The 21,423-nt window shown below is 33.7% G+C and overlaps 1 protein-coding gene across 1 annotated transcript; it reads left to right on the top strand.

Moving 5' to 3' along the window:
• Window positions 1-18,982: 18,982 nt before the first annotated feature.
• Window positions 18,983-19,744, top strand: LOC145164573 (uncharacterized). The gene has a single exon (XM_079083284.1). It carries the CDS (start codon window positions 18,983-18,985, stop codon window positions 19,742-19,744), a length of 762 nt encoding a protein of 253 aa, XP_078939410.1.
• Window positions 19,745-21,423: the final 1,679 nt, after the last annotated feature.

Here is a 21,423-nt window from a genome sequence, read left to right as displayed (position 1 = left end):
CTTTCTATTCTTTGTTTTTCTTAGATTAGTTTATGTTTGTTCTTAATACTTGAAGTGTATTCGATCGATATAAACCTTCAATTGTTATTAGACAGGATTTTTGATACACTCAAGTAATAATGTCAACTTCAAATAATTCTAAATCCTTTAGTCTCAATAAAATTCCTCCATTCGATGACCACAACTTATCCATGTGGAGAACCAAGGACAAGGTGGTTGTTTAAACCATGGACTAGGAGATGTGCAAAATCGTTGAAAAATGTCATCACGTTCCTATGTACCAACCTATGACCAAGAATGCTCCAGTTGGTACCTTGACGCGGAAACCAGAGACCAGCTATGACGACAATGATAGGAGGCTTATAAATCTTGACGTTAAAGCCAGAGCAGCGATAGGAAATTCCCTTCCCTGTCACGTGTACCATCTTGTGAAAAATTTTGAATCAGCCCAAGCGATGATGGATACGCTGATAGTGGCTTTGAAGGCACTGTGGAAGTTTAGGCCACAACCTTCAACAATATTAATCGGAGATATGGGTGTTTCTTTGTTTAACAATGCGAGACTTTAACCCAAACCTTTAATATGTTTAACTGTTTGGTTATTGATATGCACAGACTGGGAATCGTCAAGCATTCATCTTAATTGGTTCTAAAGTTTCTATACTCTCTCGGAAAAAGCTTGGAACATCACACTGATGTTCTTAAGAATGGTGAAAAGATTGATACTATGGATTTGAATTCCTTGTTCGGTAATCTGCGAAATTATGAAGAGACCAAAACTCTTCGTAAAGAAATCATGAAGGACTCAAGCAAGGAAAAGTCAGTTTCACTAGTGTCTCGAAAGGAAGAAATAAAACACATCAGCGACTCAGATAACTCAGATCAGGTTAAAGGGAGTGATGAAGATCTCATCGTCAAGCGTTACGAAGAAAGTATATCAAACGAGGTTAGAAGAGATCAGTTCAAGGGAAGCAGTTCAACAAGGATATCCACTTCAGAGAAGCAAAACTTAGGTAATTGCTTTAATTCTGGAAGCCTTGACTATTTTTCAAGGGATTGCAAGGAGAAGAAAGAAGCCTAGAGTCTTGAGAACTATGAAGCCTTGTACAAGAAGCTGGTGGCTTACATGAAGAAGGAAAGCATCTCTCTGCCGAAAGCTTTCATTGCAAAAAAAAATAGGATCATGAAGAATGGGTAGAAGAAGAGAATACATTTGAAGATGAGGGGCTGAATGTTAAAGGTCTTATGGCACTTATCAATGAATCCCCTGACGGCATATGTGACACTGATAGTTCTCATGTTGTCAAAGGATCAAGCCCAAATCAAGGACATACTTGCTACCTAGACAGTGGAAGCTCTATACACTTGACCGGTTACAAGTCTCTCTTAACAGATTTTACAGAAATGGATGGTCCAATGGTGATCTTTGGTGACAATAGTGGAAGAGATGTTACGAGTGTTGGAACTTTTGAATGCAGGACGATCAAGCTAGAGGATGTGTTCTATGGCAAAGGTCTAAAAGCAGATTTTATCTCCATCAGTCAACTTTGTGACGCTGCTTATAAAGTTCCTTTCAGTCACCACGAGGGAAAGGTGTTTGATTCTGAGAACAAGATTGTGCTTTCTACACTCAGGGAAAAAGATATTTATATGACTTAATCTTTTTTTATTTAAACATTGATTCTTTATTTTATTTTTTCTTCATGCTTTGCTACTTCTAAAACTTTGAACACAAGCTGCTAGATTTTTACTTTAGGGCAAATATCATAAAAATGCACAACATTTTCACGCGTAATTGAGAAAAGCACAAATTTTTTTTGTTTGCTCTGGCCACAAATGAGAAATAGAGTTATCACTCTAGCCCATTTAACGATTTTCATGGTTAACTCTGTTAAATTTTTTGCAAAATCATTCCTATAAGTTCAAATTTAGTTCTTGTAGTTTGCAAAAAATTGCACCACATGTCCAAAACTAGTTTTTATATTTTTATCGTTTTTTATGTATATTTTTTTATATTTTTTGATTTTATCTTAGGTTTTGTTTTTCGTCAATTTGATATCTTCTTTTGATATTTTTCAAAAAGTGTAAAGTGTATGAATTATTTTTTATATTTTTTGTATTTGTTTCATATTTTTTTCTTTTTTTCGTTTATTTGTTACGTTTTGTTTTTTGTCAATTTGATAATTTCTTTTGATACTTTTTAAAATGTGTAAAGTGTATGAATATATTAGAGTATATTACAATTTTGGTGTTTGAGTTTTTTTTTTTGGATTTCTAAAACAAACGAAAAATAAAAAATAAAAATAAAAAAGAAAATTATAAAAATATATGAAAAATAAATGAATATAAAAAACAAAAAAAAAGTTAAAAAATAAAAAAATATATAACAAAACAAAAAAAAACGAAAAATATAAAAAACGAAAAAAAATATGAAAACAAGTTTAGTTTTGACTAAAAAAATAAAAAGTAAATGAAAATAAAGAAGTTAGAAAACATAAAACCGAATTTTGGACATGTGGTGTAATTTTTTGCAAAGTACAGCGACCAAATTTGAACTTTTATGACTGATTTTGTAAAAAATTTAAGAGAGTTAACCATGAAAACCATTAAATGGGCTAGACTGATAACTCTACGTCCCATTTGTGGTCAGAGACAACCAAAAAAATAATAATAGGGCTTTTCTCAATTACACGTAAAAATGTTGTGGCTTTTATGATATTTTCCCTTTACTTTATTTACTATAATTTTTGCTTTAAAAAATTCTTTTAAACTATTAATTTACCAAAGAAGTATACATTGTACATATACTTTTTCCTACTAACATTGTCAATGTTCGTTATTCTCTTTCCTCTGTATGTGTGAGGACCTTCTATCTCCATTTCAACATTGATCTTAACTTATTAAGATCAGCGTGTCATTCCTTGAATGCATCACCCTCCTTGAAATGGCTAGTTGATGCTGACTGTGCATCTTTTCTTCAGGACCAATTTCTCTCTCAGTGATGTTGATGCTCACGCTGATGAGACCAGATGAGGGATAATGATTCCACTAAGTGTTCTTCTGGACACATATCCCGTCTGTCTTGAACATCCTATTTCAGTTGCAATGAGATGAAGTGGAATCAGGTGACATAGCACGTCTAAGCTCCATTGATGTTGTCACTACCCCTCCATCACCTCAAAGATCCAAAGTCATCTTCAACAAGACAGCCGTCCCACCTTCTCTTCCTTCATGGATCATATTGAATGGAACCTTCGGGTATTGTCTTGGTGAATCTCATAACTCAAAGGTTACAAAGATTGGATCCTTCTATCTCGTTGGTTACAAAGATTGATTCATGTTCTTCTTTTGTACATGGTGAACAAGAAGCTTGGAATCAATCAGCAAAATCTCAAGGATTAAAGGCATTCTATCTCTTTGTTTACTATGAATTGTGTTGTTTTTGTGTGATATGGTTGGCCTTGTTTGTTCTATTTTATAGCTGAAATTTCAAGTGGTAGATATCTCGTAAAATGGAAGTTCATTTATGACCATTCAATTCTAAAGATTTAATGGAACGAGTCTTTATCACTTTTCTGAAAAATATGCACATATTTCGTTGTTTAAACTATTATCTTGTTTGACTACTCTCTTGTTTGTATTCTTATATTGTTTATTCTTTTGTACCATTTTTAAAAGGAATCTGACGGTGGCTACTCTGAGCCTAGTATGCAACTTTTGATACATCACCGTCCCTAGAAGCATGCTGTTGTATGTGACAAAATCTCTCTAAGTCTCTCATCAACGAGACCATATGTTGAGAACATTTAGTCACCCACTCACGCTGACTGTCTACACATTGTCTAAACTTTCAGTGAGATTGCCTAGTCCTAATCAAAAATATATTGTAAGGCTTGGGTGTTTATTTTTAATTAATCATCTTTACCTGACCCTGTCCCTGGAAGCATGCTTGACATATGCATTAAGTCTCATGTTCTGCTGAAACATTGAGCATAGCCCAATGGCTTACATTGATTGCATAGTCATCAACGTAAGAGTTACATGTCTGTTCCTTTAATGACAAAGGGCTGTTCATATCCCTGACCTCCTAGTCTGAGGTAGGAAATGGTACCATTATGAGTTAACAGTGAATCTTTGATTCTAGAATGTAACTTACTCTATGATATAGGAATCTAAGCCACTTCTTGTTGATGAGTTAAACTATTAATGATTCATGCTGATTCACCTCAGCATAACTGAAACAATCCATTCTCTCCTTTATCTTTTTAATAAAACTTAATGATTCACTGTGATATACCACACATTGATAAAAGTTTGAAACTCTATGTCAATGGTTATTTTATGTACCATAGACTATCACACGCACCAATCCATTCTTGCCCTTATATTCTTCTTTAAATTTTTATTATTTAGCGTAATATACCATACGCTGATGAGAGCTTGACAAATCTATGCCGATGGTTAAGCTAAAACACCAAAGCTTATAAACGCATCATACCACTCTTGTGTTTTTTCTTCTAATAAAAGTAAAATATTCTAAGGCTTGGGTGTTTATTTTTAAATAAACATCTTTACCTGATCCTGTCCCTAGAAGCATGCTTCCGTATGCATCAAGTCTCATGTTCTGCTATAACATTGAGCATAACCTAATGGCTTACATTGATTTTATAGTTATCATCGTAAGAGTTACCTGCTTATTCCTTTAATGACAAAGGGTTTTTCATGTCCTTGACCTCCTAGTCTTTGGTATGACATGGTACCATTCTGAGTTAATGGTGAATCTTTGAATCTAGAATGTAACTTACTCTATGTTACAAAAGTCTAAACCACTTCTTTTTGATGCATTAAACTATTAATGATTCATGTTGATTTCACCTTAACGTAACTGAAACAATCCATTCTCTCCTTTATTTTCTTAATAAAACTTAACGATTCACTGTGATATACCACACACTGATATAAGTTTGAAACTCTATATCGATGGTTAGTTTATGTACCATAGACTATCACACGCACCAATCCATTCTTGCTCTTATGTTATTCTTTAAATTTTTATGATTGATCGTAATATAGCATACGCTGATGAGAGCTTGACAAATCTATGCCGATGTTTAAGCTAAAACACCACAGCTTATCACACGCATCATACCACTCTTGCCCTTTTCTTCTAATAAAAGTGATTAATTTGTCAGCATATGAAACCACACGTTGATGAGATCTCACAATACTATGTCAGTGAATGGTAGTTTAAACCCACACTATTAGGATACATCACAAACTTAACGTGTCAAGGCACTCGCTCATCACTTACGCTGATGTTCATTACCGATGATGACACGTCACCTGTTTTAACGGTATCGTTTTGGATGACGAATGAAACATCCATCATTATCTTGGAATATGAGATTTTTACGGTGTATATATCTTTGTTCATGATTACGTAAAAGGGAAGAAACTTTTTGGGTACATATTGGGAATTTTTCATCCTAGGTCACTTTTACAAGCAATTCAAGCAATTAAGTTATCTCTCTCAAAAAGACTACAAATCTTCATCTTCTTCAAATCTTTCACCATGTCAAAGCCTCTGTAGGAGTTTTCCCCCAACGCCAATGTCATCAAAGGTCCTCATGCCCCTGACTCTACCATCATCATTCAATCGACCAATGTGGCCTTCTCAGATGAAATCCCAAAGAAGTTCGCAAACTCAGGAATCGAAGATTTTGTCAACTATGTCAAGACCGGTCCTTTTCGATATGCATTCTATGACTTACCTGATCCTTTCTGTCCTAAAAAAATATGTGATTTCTACTATTCATGCTATGTTAACACTTATGATAAAACCATCACTGGAACCATTGGAGATGGTCAATATAGGGTTACTATTGATGTGGAATCTCTCCCTCCTTGAGGTTGAGGGTTTAAGTCCTACAGTGGACATATGTGAAATAATTTAGGAGTAGTTTAGTATATTTTCCGTTTCAGAAAAAATTAAGCAATTAATTAATTAAAGTTCATTACTAGCATTTAACTTACTATTCATGTAGCGGTTTGTTGTTATCGATGAACGTGTAATGAATTTTTTTCCCATCTTGGTACACTTCGACGATCTTTCAGAAAATATGTTAATGATCGTTTGACAAAGGCTTACTTGGGTAGACCAAAGAAGCTAAAAGTAATACCAACTCAGTTTTGTTTTTCTAACACACAAAGTAATTAGGAGGCACTCATTAAAAGTGTACAGTTAGAAGAGTTCAAGGTTATAAATTAAATTGGTCCAAATGTTAGTTCTGTTTATGATAAGCACTTTCATTATATTTTTAAATAATTTAGAAATCTTTTCATATCCATTTATTTAATTTGTGTTGAAGGCTAAGTCTGATATGGAAAAAGTCGCTCGAGCAAAATCTCATTAACAACATAACATGGACGTGGGTGGGGTGGGGGGGGGGGTACGCTAAACTAAAACCAAAATTTTTAATTCTATTGATCGATATTTCAATTGTTAAATATGTATTTGTTGATTTCTTGTTTAGTTAATACGGTATATATACTTGCAAATTGTTCGATTTCGGCTTCATCGATTGATCATTCTTTTAATAGGTGAAAGATGCAGTAATTGATACGGATGAAGTTCCTTTACGGGCTTTAATGTGGAGGAAAGGGCGGGAAAATAAAGAGGAAAAATATGATTGAGAAGAAGTGAAGCTTGTTACAGAAGAGTTCGTATGTAGTGTAAAACTAGCAGCTTCTATCTGTTTTTGGTGTTTGTTAATGAAAATTTATAAAGAACACAACTAATAGTATATTTATTTGACATAAACTTTTTCCAGATCAGTCGTGCAATTGTAGTTGTAGAAGGAAAAACCATTCTTGAACCATCCATAGATGCCCTATCACCGATCTTTGGCAAAGAACATGGTCGATTTGTAAGATAGGTTGGCACGGGAGTCACTCCAACTGAATATTGGTGTACGCCTCAGAGCCAGATCCTCATTAAAAGAAAAAATTGGTTTCTTTCAGCAAAACCTAGAGGAACAAAAAAGAACAAATGAGAATCTAAGGTCGAAATTTGACTATTTGATGAGTAGGGTTCCTTCTAAGGGAAATCATGTGGCAAACCTCAAAAATCTTTCATGCTTTCATTTCATAACTTTTTCTTGGTCTAAAACTCTTGAAAAACCTTTTTCTTTTTGTTTTTTATCTTTTCATTTTGTCTAATTCACGAAAACCTGAAAATCACAAAAAATACGTTTTTTCTTTCTTTCTTTCTTTCCAAAGCCTCAGAAAAAAATCGAAAATCCAAAAAGAAGTTGTGTTTATTTTCGTTTTCGCATAAAAAACGGTGGAATACCAAAATGAATATGTTTTAATTTGTGTTCTTAAAGATTACTACTCATGTTGCGAAGGTTATTGTTCTTGTGCGAACAAATGTGAGATGTCTCACATCATCGCAACTAGTCACTGTGCATTCTGTGAAAGTGACTTTTCATATGAGAAAATGACTTCCGAGTTGTGATAGCTACTGTTCATTTGTGAAGAGAACTACCCAAACTGCGAAAGTGGGTGTTCACATGCGAAACCGTGATGATTTTTATTGTGACGGGCTGTGAACATTCGAAATCGTTCGCAATTTGTTGTTTTTGCCCATTGGTTAAATCTTTTATACAATGGTTACTTCCATGATTTTTTGGTTATTCACTGGATCATTGAAGTTCTTGATTTTTATGTGAATGTTTGGGTAGAAAAGTGCAAATTCCAGTGTCAAATCTTATTTGCAAGAAGTTTTTGAAGATTTTTCAAATATGATGAGTTTTGAAGTTCCATGTTAGCCTTTAGAAAGATTTCATGTTTCCTAGACGATTCTCTTTAGATTAGAGATGTTAGTTATTAGAGATGTTAGGTAGTGGGGTTGAAGCTTCTTAACGTTCCCGATCCTCTTCATAGTATTTGTTGAAGATTCAAGGGGAATGATGTTTGTTCAAGGGGGAGTTTGAGTTGTCAGTTCTGTGTGCCTTACTGATGATATTTTTTAGATTTGTTCTCTCTCTTTGAATTCCTCACGTTCTGATGATTCTCATAATTTATTCATAAGTTTCATCATTTAATGGAGAGTGGTGAGTATGGAAATATTGAATCCGTGTTGATATTTATGGACACTATTGTGAATACATTTCATGGAGTATATTTATACTTAGAGGTTCCTTTGTTTATTTGACATGTGATGTATTTAACCATAATATATAGATTTCAGCTTAGCTTGTTAAGTAAGTTTCCCAAAGATTCTCATTTTGCATCAATATCAGTTTGGTTGAGCAAAACCAAAGTCGTTTTGTATGTTCCATTTCTCAGTCAATGATATACAATAATTTTGACCATATTACTTGTATTTATCTGTTTCATTCATGATTTCGATTCTTATTATGCGTACCTCATTTCGTTTTGGGTTCAACAGTCTTTGATAACTATTACTTCAGCTCTAAAAGGGTCTCCTACAGAAAAAACATGTAATTAAGTGAATTTTTGATGATAGGTTTATTTTTTTTAATAATGGACTGTTAACTAATGCTTTCGTCGCATATCATTATCCCAAAAAAGGAAAAAAAATTTGTATGGGTACATCAGCATCGCAAACACCTGCCAAAGAGATCCAAAATAAGATTAATTAATATATAACAATAAGTTTTATACACTGTATTTTCCAATATTATCCAAAATAATATAAATTAATATATAACAATAAGTTTTGTACACTGTATTTTCCAATATTTTCAACTATTTTTCATAGACTAAACATGGAGCACTATTTTAAGGAAAGTTTGAATAATGTTGAAGAAAACGTTGCATCTATGTGTCATGAGCCACAAGAAAATGTGATAGCAGCACCTCAACCCAACACACTCCAACAATTCACCAAAGTATGTGTATTCGACAAGTTTATATTGATACACATGTATCAGTAAAATTTTCTACTTATACATTTATTATATGTGCATATATATCCCTCTAGAAAATAAAATGTTCACTGTCAGTGTAATCTTAACAACGTCTTTGCGAATGGTTATGTCATCTATTCTACTGATGAAAATCAGAAAATACATGGAAAACAACTATCCATATGATTACTATAGAGTTTTGTTGATGAAGTAATAAGGTCAGTCGCCTAAGTACTAAACGAAGACAAAGACTCATTAAGAGTAAATGATGCGGTACCTTCTTTTGTGGCATTAGAAAAAAAATATATTGTAACCCTTGATCTTAAGGTACTTTTGTTACATAAGTGATTGATATTTATATTCATCTATTAAACCTTATATTTTCTTAAAACATCCTAGTAATTAATAAAATACATTATGCATGTTTGCTTCAATCGTTTTTAACCTATTTTATACTTTTATTGTCGTTGCAGGATCCAAATGTACATATACTTGAAGTTAATAATAAAATGCAAAAGCACAAGAAAAAACAGCAAAAAGAAAAACAACCCAACTATTTTATATAATAAAAGACCTAAGGAGTATAACTAGGAAAAATAGAATTTAGTTTATTAGGTTTGTAAAGATATTGTATGTATAAATATGTATATGCATGTTGTTTTTGATGTAATAACTTTAAAATTATTATTAGTAAACAATAGTATTTGTTACATTATAATGTATATTTCCATTAAACATATTATTGAAGATAACTTATGCCGACGACTTAATTACATTTATGTCTCCAAAGGGAAAAAAACACATTATTATAAGTAATTTATAGTCACCGTTTAATTGCTTGTCAGTACGTAAATGCATACAATATTCACGATATAATATTAAACATGTTAATAATAATTATCAATAATCATAATAATAGTAATAACACGTGAGTATAGATTAATTTTGGTGACAACTTAAATTTTTATTTGTAGGTGTAACAATAATGATGTGAAAACATTAAACATGTCAATAAATATAACTTATGCTGATAACTTAATTTCATTTGTATCTCAAAAAGTAAACAATGGTCATGATAATATTTATAAACGGCAACTATAAGTAAACATTTAACACTTTATATAAAAAAACACATCAATATAAGTATCTTATGGTCACCATTTAATTGTCCAATGAGTGAGTAAATGTAGACAATATTCAGGATATAATATTAAACTTCTCACTAATAGTTATCAATAATCATAACAAAAGAAATAAGACATGACTATAGATCATTTTTTATGATGGTTTAAAATTTTATTTGTCAGTATATTTAAACAATAACAATGAGAAAACATTAAACATCTTAGTAAAGATAACTTATATTGATAACTTAATTATATTTGCGTCTCCAAAAGTTAACCATGACCGCAATACTATTTATAAACGGTGACTATAAGTGAACATTTATCATTCTATCGGAAAAAACACATCACTATAAGTGTATTATTAATGACGGTTATTAAAATAAGAGAGATACATGTCCAAAAGAAGCCTACCGCATAATGACTTGTTTTACATATAATAACGAGTTTTCATGGGTTATACTCACCACAATCGAACAAAAACCTAACTTATCTTCAATGACACGACCTTTCATCACAAATCGAATGATAAAAAAACTCGACCTAAAATGTCTAGAATAACAGGTTTTTTGCGTGGATAAAGCTCAGTTTTGTACTAGTGAACATATACACAAGTGAAGAGTAGCATCTTCTTGTGGTATTTCCTTGCTTGATGGATACTTGTAGAGAGCCTCTTTTTTGGAGCTTTATATATCATTCATCAACTTCCATCTACAATGAGAATCAAATACTTCAAAGGTTGTAACTCTTTACTTTATATGGTAGTTTTGATCTTCTTGAGTTTTACAAATTGTCCCTAGGTGAGTAAAAGGGTTGGTAGTTTATTCAAATTTAAAATTCCTTCTGCTTCTAAACATGTAGTTTTGACACAACACAATACAAGAATTCAAGACCTAACACCTTTTCCGCTATTTTTGTAGAAGAGGGACAAGTATTGTTGAACCTCTTTCAATTCCTCGCCTTCTAACATCACCATAGTAAACAATAGATTATAATAGTAAATATTTTTTGTTTCCTTGGAATACTCCCCCAAAAATCTGCATAATCCTAAATTTCTGTAACAGTTAGGAATTGTCTATAAGGAATGTTGCACCATTTAAACACCCATTCGCGAGCTTCAGTAGCAATTTTGCATCCAATAAAGAAGTGATTGACAATATTTGTATCCATATCACCTACACAACATATAGAAGTTGTGATATTCAAAACTCTATGCAATAAAGTTTCCGTCACATAAATCCTCTTCAGACTAAGTCTCCAGATAAAAGTTGATACTTTTATTGGGACCAATTTTAACCAGGACATAGTATTCTTTCCTATGTTGGTGTGCTTTAATTCAATGTGTCTACACATCAGGGCAACATAGAACGAACTGTGTGTGGCTAAGTTGAATTATAACTTATCTGGAAACTGATTGAGTCTGTGATTGATTATTAGCAGTTGTAGTTGAGCTAGCTCTAAAACAACATCATGATTAGTACGAGGGCATTTCCATTTCCAAATATCGCAAGTAGTTTAGATTGTGCCTGAGAGTTTATAATATTTAGATGCCTCTAAAGCCTACAAATGTGGGAAACTGGTCTCAAATTTTGGTCCATTACATCAAGTATCCTTCCAGAAAAGAGTATCATTTCCTATCACAACTTAGGAAAAAACAGAAAATAGATTCATTCTAAAGAATCCAAGGTCTTTTGGAGCTTTAGCTATGTTACTCCTCACTCTGGCTTCTCGTTAGTATTATGAATTGCACTAATAACATTACTCAATAGTGTATTGTTTGTTGGGTTAATCATTTATTTATCGAGTCACAAGTACGGGTCAGTGGATAATGGTTCAATAGTTTTGTTTACGGGTCAATGGGTCATGATCCTGTAGCTTACGGGTATGGGTAACTGATGGAGCATATTCACAAATAATAAACATGGAAAATAAAAAAGGTTTACTTGTTCAAAAGCAAGACTGATTCATGAGGGGTTTTATCCCATATCTAGCTTTACTTTAGGAGTTAGTTTTTGAAACATGATTATGATTTATTAATTAAATATCATAGCATAGCTAGAGTAGTATATATAGCAGTAGCTTTCCTTGCATTAGCTGTAAGTTTGTTTATTGAATATAAAAAAAGCTTTTCCATGTTCTCTTGCATGTTTACGTTCACATACATACGTGAATAGTGTGTGTTGTGTGTGTTTTTTTCAAGGACATGTGCCAACAATTGGTATCGGATCTTAGGGCTCGTTAAGAGGTACAAGGCCGGTTTGAGAGTCGGTTTCACGAAAAGGGGTAGCCCTTTGTTGTAGGGATGATGCAGCAGGAAACTGTGTTTCTTGTGAAGAGGGTGATAGATCGTCGTTAGTGGGTTGATCACGACTGGTCTTAGCAGGTGTTGTCAGCGAGGTTTGGAGGTAAAGCAGCCGGTTGGTCGAAGGTAAACAGAGGTTATGAAGGTGTTGGTGTTCGTAACTGGTTAATGGCGCAGAATGTGGTTCAGTTGGTAGGTTTCTTTGTCGTCTGCCTTTTGTTTTTGTGGTGTCCGACAAGGTGGTGCTTCTAGCGGTATGTTGTGGGTATGTCACCGGAAAATAGAGAGAGTTACTGGAGATGTGTGAGAAAACGAACACAAAGATCCGTCAAAGAATGTGGCTTTGGGTTTGTTTCGTTTTGTATGTGAAAGAAGACGAAAAAAGTGGGTTACTTTGTTTTCTTGATCGGTGGAATAAGGATCTTGTTTCACAAAAGTGTTAGGTGGAAACGAATTCTGTATGGTGAAAAACAACGACTGGGTGTGGAGGACTTTGGACGTGACCGAGATGAAGTTCGGGTGTCCGGGAAAAGTCAGGATTGGGTGAAGACTTTGGACGTGATTGAGGTGGAGGTCGGGTGTCCGGGAAAGGTCAAGAATCGAGATGGTTCGAAAAGAAGGTCATTAAACGCTGCTGTGAGTGAAAGGTGTGAATAAACGGTTAAGGGGGCGATTGTTGGGTTAATCATTTATTTATCGGGTCACAGGTACGGTTCAGTGGATCACGGTTCAATAGTTTTGTTTACGGGTCAATGGGTGATGATTTTGTAGCTTACATGTATGGGTAACTGATGGAGCATATTCATAAATAATAAACATGGAAAATAAAATAGGTTTACTTGTTCAAAAGCAAGACTGATTCATGAGGGGTTTTATCCCATATCTAGCTTTACTTTAGGAGTAATTTTTTGAAACGTGATTATGATTTATTAATTAGATAGCATAGCATAGCTAGAGTAATATATATAGCAATATCTTTACTTGCATTAGCTGTAACTCTGTTTATTGAATATATTATGAAGCTTCTCTGTATTATGTTGCAAGTTTACGTTCACATACATACGTGAGTAATGTGTGTTGTGTGTGTGTTTTTTTCAAGGACCTGTGCCAACATTGTTGTCGTGTTTAAGTCTCAACCACCTTTTCAGAAGTAGGGCATTGTTTTGTGCTTTAAAGGAACCTACCCCCAAGCCACGTAAATGTTTAGGAGACAGAACTTTTGACCAAGAAACCTAATTCGTCTTCGATACATTTTCTGAATTGCCCCAAGAAACCTCCTACATATTTTTTTGAGAGTTTTGATGAATAAAATGGGAGCTCTAAACCGCGAGAAGTAATATGTTGGATAGCTTCTTAGGACAACTTTGACTACGGTGAGACGTCCACCAAAAGAAAAAGTTTTTGCTTTCCACAATGAGAGTTTAGATTGGAATCGATCGATGATGGGTTTCCATTTTTTCGAGACATGGTGGCTCCCACCGAAACTCCCAAATATTTGAAACGAAGGGAATCTGGAACGCAACGAAGTAGTCGGGTCCAACTCTCAGTTTTCGATGGAGAGGATGCAATGCCATTGACCTTCGATTTATGGAAATACACTTGGAGGCAGGAAGAAACTTGTAAACAATGAAATATGCGGGCTAGATTTAAGATATTTTGGCAGCTCCAGTCCCCTACAAATATGGCGTCTTCGGCATAGAATAAATGTGATATAAGAAGACCTTTGTTAGGAGTCGTGACTCCCCGGAAGATACCTCGCTCACATGCAATTTTCATGGCTATATTTAGACCTTCCATAACTATAGTAAAGAGGAAGGAGGATAAGGGATCACCTCGACGAACTCCTTTTGTGATTGAAAATTTTAATGTGGGGGACTCGTTTACAAGAACTAGTATCCGAGAGGAAGTAAGACATCGCATAATCTATGTTCTCCAAATGTTACCGAATCCCATTTGCTCCATCATCAAATTGAGATAGCTCCAATTAACTGAGGCGAATGCCTCATCTAAACCATCTTTGACAAAGAAAATTTTATTTTTTGGAAACGACGATTTTATAAAAGTCGAAACAAAACAATACAAAGCCCCAACCTAAGAGAACAAAAAGCAGGGCGAAAGGAAACATAAAAGAAGATTACAAAATATTGAAAGGGCAACATGTCCGGTCCGCCCAATTACAAGCACCAAGATTACCCCTAAATTTAACTTAGTTGAAAGTCAAAGTAATGATGCAATCTTTGGTTTTAGCAGGGAACCAGGAGCGTAGCCAATATAGGGCAAGAGTGGGCTTTGACCCATCCACAAAAAATTAAGGTTATATATATATATATATATATATATATATATATATATATATATATATATATATATATATATATATATATAATGAATTAGGGTTGTCAGTTCATATTTTGTATATTATTTGACCTAGGCAAGAAAATTTTGTTTTTAGTTTTCTTTGACGATGAACATAATTCATTCATGATTAGTTGTCCCTCGAGTATGTTCCTACTTTCTATATAAGCTGATTGGGCGTCAACAATAACCGACCTGATCACAGTTTTGAGCCAACAAGCTAGTGCTTTGGTGATGATTTTGTAAATACAACCAATGAGGAATATCGGTCTATAATCACCAAGAGCGAAGGGGTCCTTTATTTTCGGCACAAGAGTTATGAAGGACGAGTTGCACCCGTTAGCAAGCTTACCGTGTGACGTGTGTTTCCAAATGTTTTACGAAGGCCATTACATCGCATTTTTTATTTATACCCATTGTGATTTGAGAAGTTTGAAGGTGAAGCTGTCAAGGCCAGGTACCTTCTCATGAACGCATTTCCAGACAGCTGATTTTATTTCTACCAAGCCAATGGGGATTCAAGAAAAGAACGGTGCTGATTGGAGAGGGTCTTAAATAGAGAATTGATGAATTTCGGTCTTATAGGCCAGCGTTTGGAAAATTTTGATCGAAAGAAATTGTACACCTCAGCTTTGATTTCCACCGGATATGAGGGCAAATACTGAAAACACTCTATAAAGTTTGTCCTGAAATTTTCATTTGAACAGTTTCATATTATATTTGTTTTTTATATCATTGTAAGAAATAATGATGGAATATTGAATTAGATATACGAAGCCAGTCTCCAAAGTTTCATTTGCTTTCTTGCTTTCCACACAACTCAAGCCCCACGTCATGGATTTGCTAAGAATACCCTTCTAGAATGTCAACTGTCTTTTATTCTGATTTATTAATTTCAAATTACGTTTGCTAAACCAATTTAATAAATCAACATAATATTCTGTAATCTGTATAGATATGCATATTAAAAAAAAAACTATTATATTATTTGAATTTTAATAAAATATATAAAGAAATCCATAACGAGAAACACGTACCATATTGCGACATCATTTTCACATGCAACTTCCAGCTAGTTTAGAATTTCCACATCAGTTTGTGGTTAATAAGCTGCTAATCCTTTGCACCTTAGTTTGCGGCTAAAAACCCCACCAAGCCGACAATCATTAGTTAATTAATTTTGAATGATACTCTAAAAGTGCCTTTGGGACTGATATAAGATATATTGTTCTCTTTCTCTAACCAGGCTTTGTTTTGGGTTGCTTTTTTTTTCGCATATCTCTATCTTTTTTCGTTTTGTGCTTCTAGGCTTGGGGATCCTAGTTATGAACATCAATTATTTTTCTAAAACCATTCATGGTACTAAACACCAATTTTTTTACTGTAGTCATTCTTGTGTAGTGCTTGCCTACTTTATCTATTTTTGTGTATTTTTTTTTGGACAGTGGTTTATTCTCTTAATTGTCATATGTTCTGGAGGGTTTTGATGATTCTGGTAGTAGTAGTAACAAAAAAGATCATGTTGATTTTGGAACTGAAAAGTATAGGATTTGGCGTAGCTCCATGGTTAGAGCCTGAAAGGCTCCTAATAAATTACGTTTTACAGAAAAAACTATTGCTAAACCAAGAAATGATATAACTAAAGAGTTGAAAAGGGAATACCCTAATGATGTTACTTGTATTTGGATACATAGGTCTATTTAAGAAACTATATGTAATGTCCGCAAATTCAGGCTAGACGTTTTATGTATAATAATAATAATAATATAATACGTTTATTAAAACAATTAAAACCCTTTAAAGTGGATCATTGCTCTTCGTGCGCGTTATGACCTAAATAATATTTATCGTTTACGCGATATGTAAACAAATATTATTAGGGTATAATATTTGTAGAAAACCTTAATATAAAATTTATCGTTAAACAATAAAATAACAATAAAAATAAAAGATTATTTATGATAAATAATCTTAACAAAAGTTGTAGTAGTTGTGATGGCAATTCTGTGGGTATATAAAGAACACCCAAATCTAACTTCGTACGAGGAACTTATGATTTTTATAAGTTTCGCGCTCAAATCGAAATGACAATGTCTTTCATAAAACGTAAACTAAAGATAGGTTGTTTTTTAGCTAAAGTAATGTAAAGGTGAGTCGTATTCATCGTGAATACAAGACCCTTCATAGAAAAAACGCCCAAACCTGACTTCGTAAGAGGAAGTTATAATTTTTCATAATGACTCAGTACATAACTATGTGTCGCAAAGAACAAAATAAACATCCGTCGCTCATTAGAGAAAACTATATAAAAGAAAGTTAAAGTCCATGAAATTACGAACTTATCGATATAGAGAATGTCGAGAACGGAGCTCATATGCAAAAGATATGTACGAAACTTGCATGGTCCCCACTCTTTAGACACTGTGAATTCGGTACATATTGTAAGTGAGAGATAGAAAGAGAATTAGCCGATGAAGTCCAAATGAAAATTGTAGTACTCAAAAATACCTAAGTGTGGATATAAAGAACGTAAAAAACGGAGCTTGTACATGGAAGATACAGATGAAATATGGTCCCTACTCAAAGGACGTCGGGTGCCCTACGTTCAGCCTACTATAAGTAGTGTGTTATTCTTCTCATTTCCGTGCTCATCCGAGTTCCTCTCTAGAAACTCTTTCACTCTATAAAGTTCTATCCTTCTGATCCATGAAGTCTTCACGACAAAGTACTACAATAATAGAAAGCTCGACAAAAAGAAGTATTCAGTGTGGAAGTTCTGCCCGCGAACTTTCAGAACTTCTGTTAAAAAAACCCATTAATTTAAGCTGCACTTACTACGCTTTAAGTACAACATATATTTATGTTCGTGGTCATTATTATGAACTTATAAATAAGATTAATCGGTAATAACACTCGTTATACTGATATATATATATATATATATATATATATATATATATATATATATATATATATATATATATATATATATATATATATATATATATATATATATATATATATATATTAAATAAAATGAATTAGGGTCCAAGAATTTTGTCAGTTCATATTTTGTATATTATTTGACCTAGGCAACAGAGGGGAAAATTTTGTTTTTAGTTTTCTTTGACGATGAACATAATTCATTCATGATTAGTTGTCCCTCGAGTATGTTCCTACTTTCTATATAAGCTGATTGGGCGTCAACAATAACCGACCTGATCACAGTTTTGAGCCAAGAAGCTAGTGCTTTGGTGATGATTTTGTAAATACAACCAATGAGGAATACCGGTCTATAATCACCAAGAGCGAAGGGGTCCTTTATTTTCGGCACAAGAGTTATGAAGGACGAGTTGCACCCGTTAGCAAGCTTACCGTGTGACGTGTGTTTCCAAATGTTTTACGAAGGCCATTACATCGCATTTTTTATTTATACCCATTGTGATTTGAGAAGTTTGAAGGTGAAGCTGTCAAGGCCAGGTACCTTCTCATGAACGCATTTCCAGACAGCTGATTTTATTTCTACCAAGCCAATGGGGATTCAAGAAAAGAACGGTGCTGATTGGAGAGGGTCTTAAATAGAGAATTGATGAATTTCGGTCTTATAGGCCAGCGTTTGGAAAATTTTGATCGAAAGAAATTGTACACCTCAGCTTTGATTTCCACCGGATATGAGGGCAAATACTGAAAACACTCTATAAAGTTTGTCCTGAAATTTTCATTTGAACAGTTTCATATTATATTTGTTTTTTATATCATTGTAAGAAATAATGATGGAATATTGAATTAGATATACGAAGCCAGTCTCCAAAGTTTCATTTGCTTTCTTGCTTTCCACACAACTCAAGCCCCACGTCATGGATTTGCTAAGAATACCCTTCTAGAATGTCAACTGTCTTTTATTCTGATTTATTAATTTCAAATTACGTTTGCTAAACCAATTTAATAAATCAACATAATATTCTGTAATCTGTATAGATATGCATATTAAAAAAAAAAACTATTATATTATTTGAATTTTAATAAAATATATAAAGAAATCCATAACGAGAAACACGTACCATATTGCGACATCATTTTCACATGCAACTTCCAGCTAGTGGAATAGAATTATAGATCTTCAAGGGTTATCATTAACTTGTTCTCTTTATAAATACCCCTTGCTACCAAATTCCCTCTGGTACCAAATTCTCCTATATCTCATAATTCATCAACTTCTTCTCTTTCGGTCACAAAAAAGCCAAAAGATTCCTGGATATTTCAACAAGATGCAACAACAGAAGAAAATGGAAGGATCAGTAGTCTCTCCTAGCTTCACTTGTTACTCTTCTGATAGTTTAACATCAATGGCAGTCACCAAAGTGATCCGTGAACAAGAGGTAAACGATTTCGAGTTTTCGTTGGTTTTAAGCGACCAGGATGTTTCAACGGAAGAAAAAGATTCACGAGGCGGGACTGTTTTTCCTGTTTTCAATCGTGATCTACTGGTGAAAGATGAGGAAGATCGTGAGGCTAAAGCAAAGGAAAATGAGCTTCATCTTTCTTCTTCTATTACTGGTTCTATACAGAAACTGTTAATAAAAGAGCGAGAAGAATCTTCTTTGTATTCATCATGGGAAGAGGAAGAATCGGAAAGTCTACATTCTAAAACATACTGCATGTGGAGGCTTAAGGTTAATGGTGGATCGCCACCTTGTATGAGTAAATGTAAGAAGAGTAGTTCGGCTGGATCTCGAACGAAGAGGTGGAGCATCCGGTATTTTTTTCTCCGGAGGAGCAACAGCGAGGGTAAGGAACCGGTGGTGCTTTTGACTCCTACGAAGGTCAATAGTACAAAACAGAAACGGAATTCCGGTGAGGTTTTAAAAGTCGCCGGCCGATTGAAGGTGCAAACTCCTGTACATGAACTGTTTTACGTGCAAAGAAGAGCTGAAAATGAAGTGGTTAGGAGGAAATCGTATCTACCCTACAAGCAAGATCTGGGGTTCTTCTCAAATGTCAAGGGAATGGGCAAAATTCTTCCATTTTAAAATATACTCAAACAATTTGTTCAACTTTATTACTTTAATTAACCGTAAATCTCTTTCAATGAGATGTTCCTTGAAAACAAATTTTTTTTGAGGATGTAAAGTTTACTAATAATCAATTTAGTAGGTATTTATAAATTTATAATAGAAAAGCTTTTTATTATTGCTTATTAACACCGATTACATCAGGTGGTTTAAGTAGGGGTATGAAAGCCTATTAGATTCTAAAGGAAACAAATTATGGTCCTTGTATGCAAACTAAGAAGGTCCTCCACAATTAATTGAATTGAGTTTCGTAGAGTTTAATGGATTATTACATCATTTTTTTCATTTCATACAACTTTATTAGTTTTTTTTTCTACAATGACAATAACAAAAGCTAATTTATTATATATATTTAGGAATTAAAAAAAATTTCTTTTGTTATTGCAGAGTTCAAAGGTTATTGAACACCAAAACAATTGAATGCCAATATAACATCTAAATATGGTAGACTTGAATCCGGCAAATGTTAGTATATTGTTTTTTTGTATATGTTTTGTTTTAGCTTATTTCTTTAAGGGTTGAAGGCTTTAAGTGGTAAAGCTTGAGGGTGATTTATGGAAATATTAATTCACATCGGCAAGCGGGTTTTCGGGTCCTTGTCAAACCAGGCTAGATATATGGAGGATGCCTCTTACATGTAATTATTTATCTCATTCTCCTTATGTGTGTTAGGGTTTCTAAAGTTTGTATTAGGGTTTTTAGTATTGTTTTTTGTTTGTTCAATATTTGAGTGTTAGATTAGTAGAGAGAAGAATGCGTATATGTAGTGAGATTTTTTGTGTAATTGTATTGTGTAAAATGATTGTGTTCTATGGCTAATGAGAACCGATCATGTTAGGAATACGAGTTCCTGAGTTTTTACATGGTACTCGAGCGTGGTTAGCGAGTCTGCATCTGCATTCATAGATCGGTATTCGATATGAGTCCATTGGTGTTAAGGTTTGATTTCAAGGTCGTTTTTTGCGAAATCTTCACAAAGTTTTATGTTCTTTAGTTTTTTTAAAATACCGGTGGTCTTTTTAGTTCAGATCTGAGCGATATGTCTTTTTTTTCCCCTTGAAGTCTTGGATTTATTTACAGTTATTTCTTCTGAGCGTGTCGGTACTGAAGTTCTAACAATGGTGTTAATCCTTTGTTTCTGTGATCTCGACAAAAGTGGTGATCAATCGAAGAAATTCTTAACATTGGTTTGGGTTCTGGAAACCCTAATTTAGAATTTCCACATCAGTTTGTGGTTAATAAGCTGCTAATCCTTTGCACCTTAGTTTGCGGCTAAAAACCCCACCAAGCCGACAATCATTAGTTAATTAATTTTGAATGATACTCTAAAAGTGCCTTTGGGACTGATATAAGATATATTGTTCTCTTTCTCTAATCAGGCTTTGTTTTGGGTTGCTTTTTTTTTCGCATATCTCTATCTTTTTTCGTTTTGTGCTTCTAGGCTTGGGGATCCTAGTAATGAACATCAATTATTTTTCTAAAACCATTCATGGTACTAAACACCAATTTTTTTACTGTAGTCATTCTTGTGTAGTGCTTGCCTACTTTATCTATTTTTGTGTATTTTTTTTGGACAGTGGTTTATTCTCTTAATTGTCATATGTTCTGGAGGGTTTTGATGATTCTGGTAGTAGTAG

This window comes from Lactuca virosa, chromosome 3, assembly GCF_052849685.1.
Source record: "Lactuca virosa cultivar CGN04683 chromosome 3, Lactuca_virosa_CGN04683_v6, whole genome shotgun sequence".
NCBI classification, from domain to species: Eukaryota; Viridiplantae; Streptophyta; class Magnoliopsida; order Asterales; family Asteraceae; genus Lactuca; species Lactuca virosa.
This window is presented reverse-complemented; position numbering and strand designations above follow the sequence as displayed.

Excerpts from the sequence above, each read along its gene's own strand:
- LOC145164573 (XM_079083284.1), top strand. The coding sequence starts at position 18,983 with ATGCAACAACAGAAGAAAATGGAAGGATCAGTAGTCTCTCCTAGCTTC.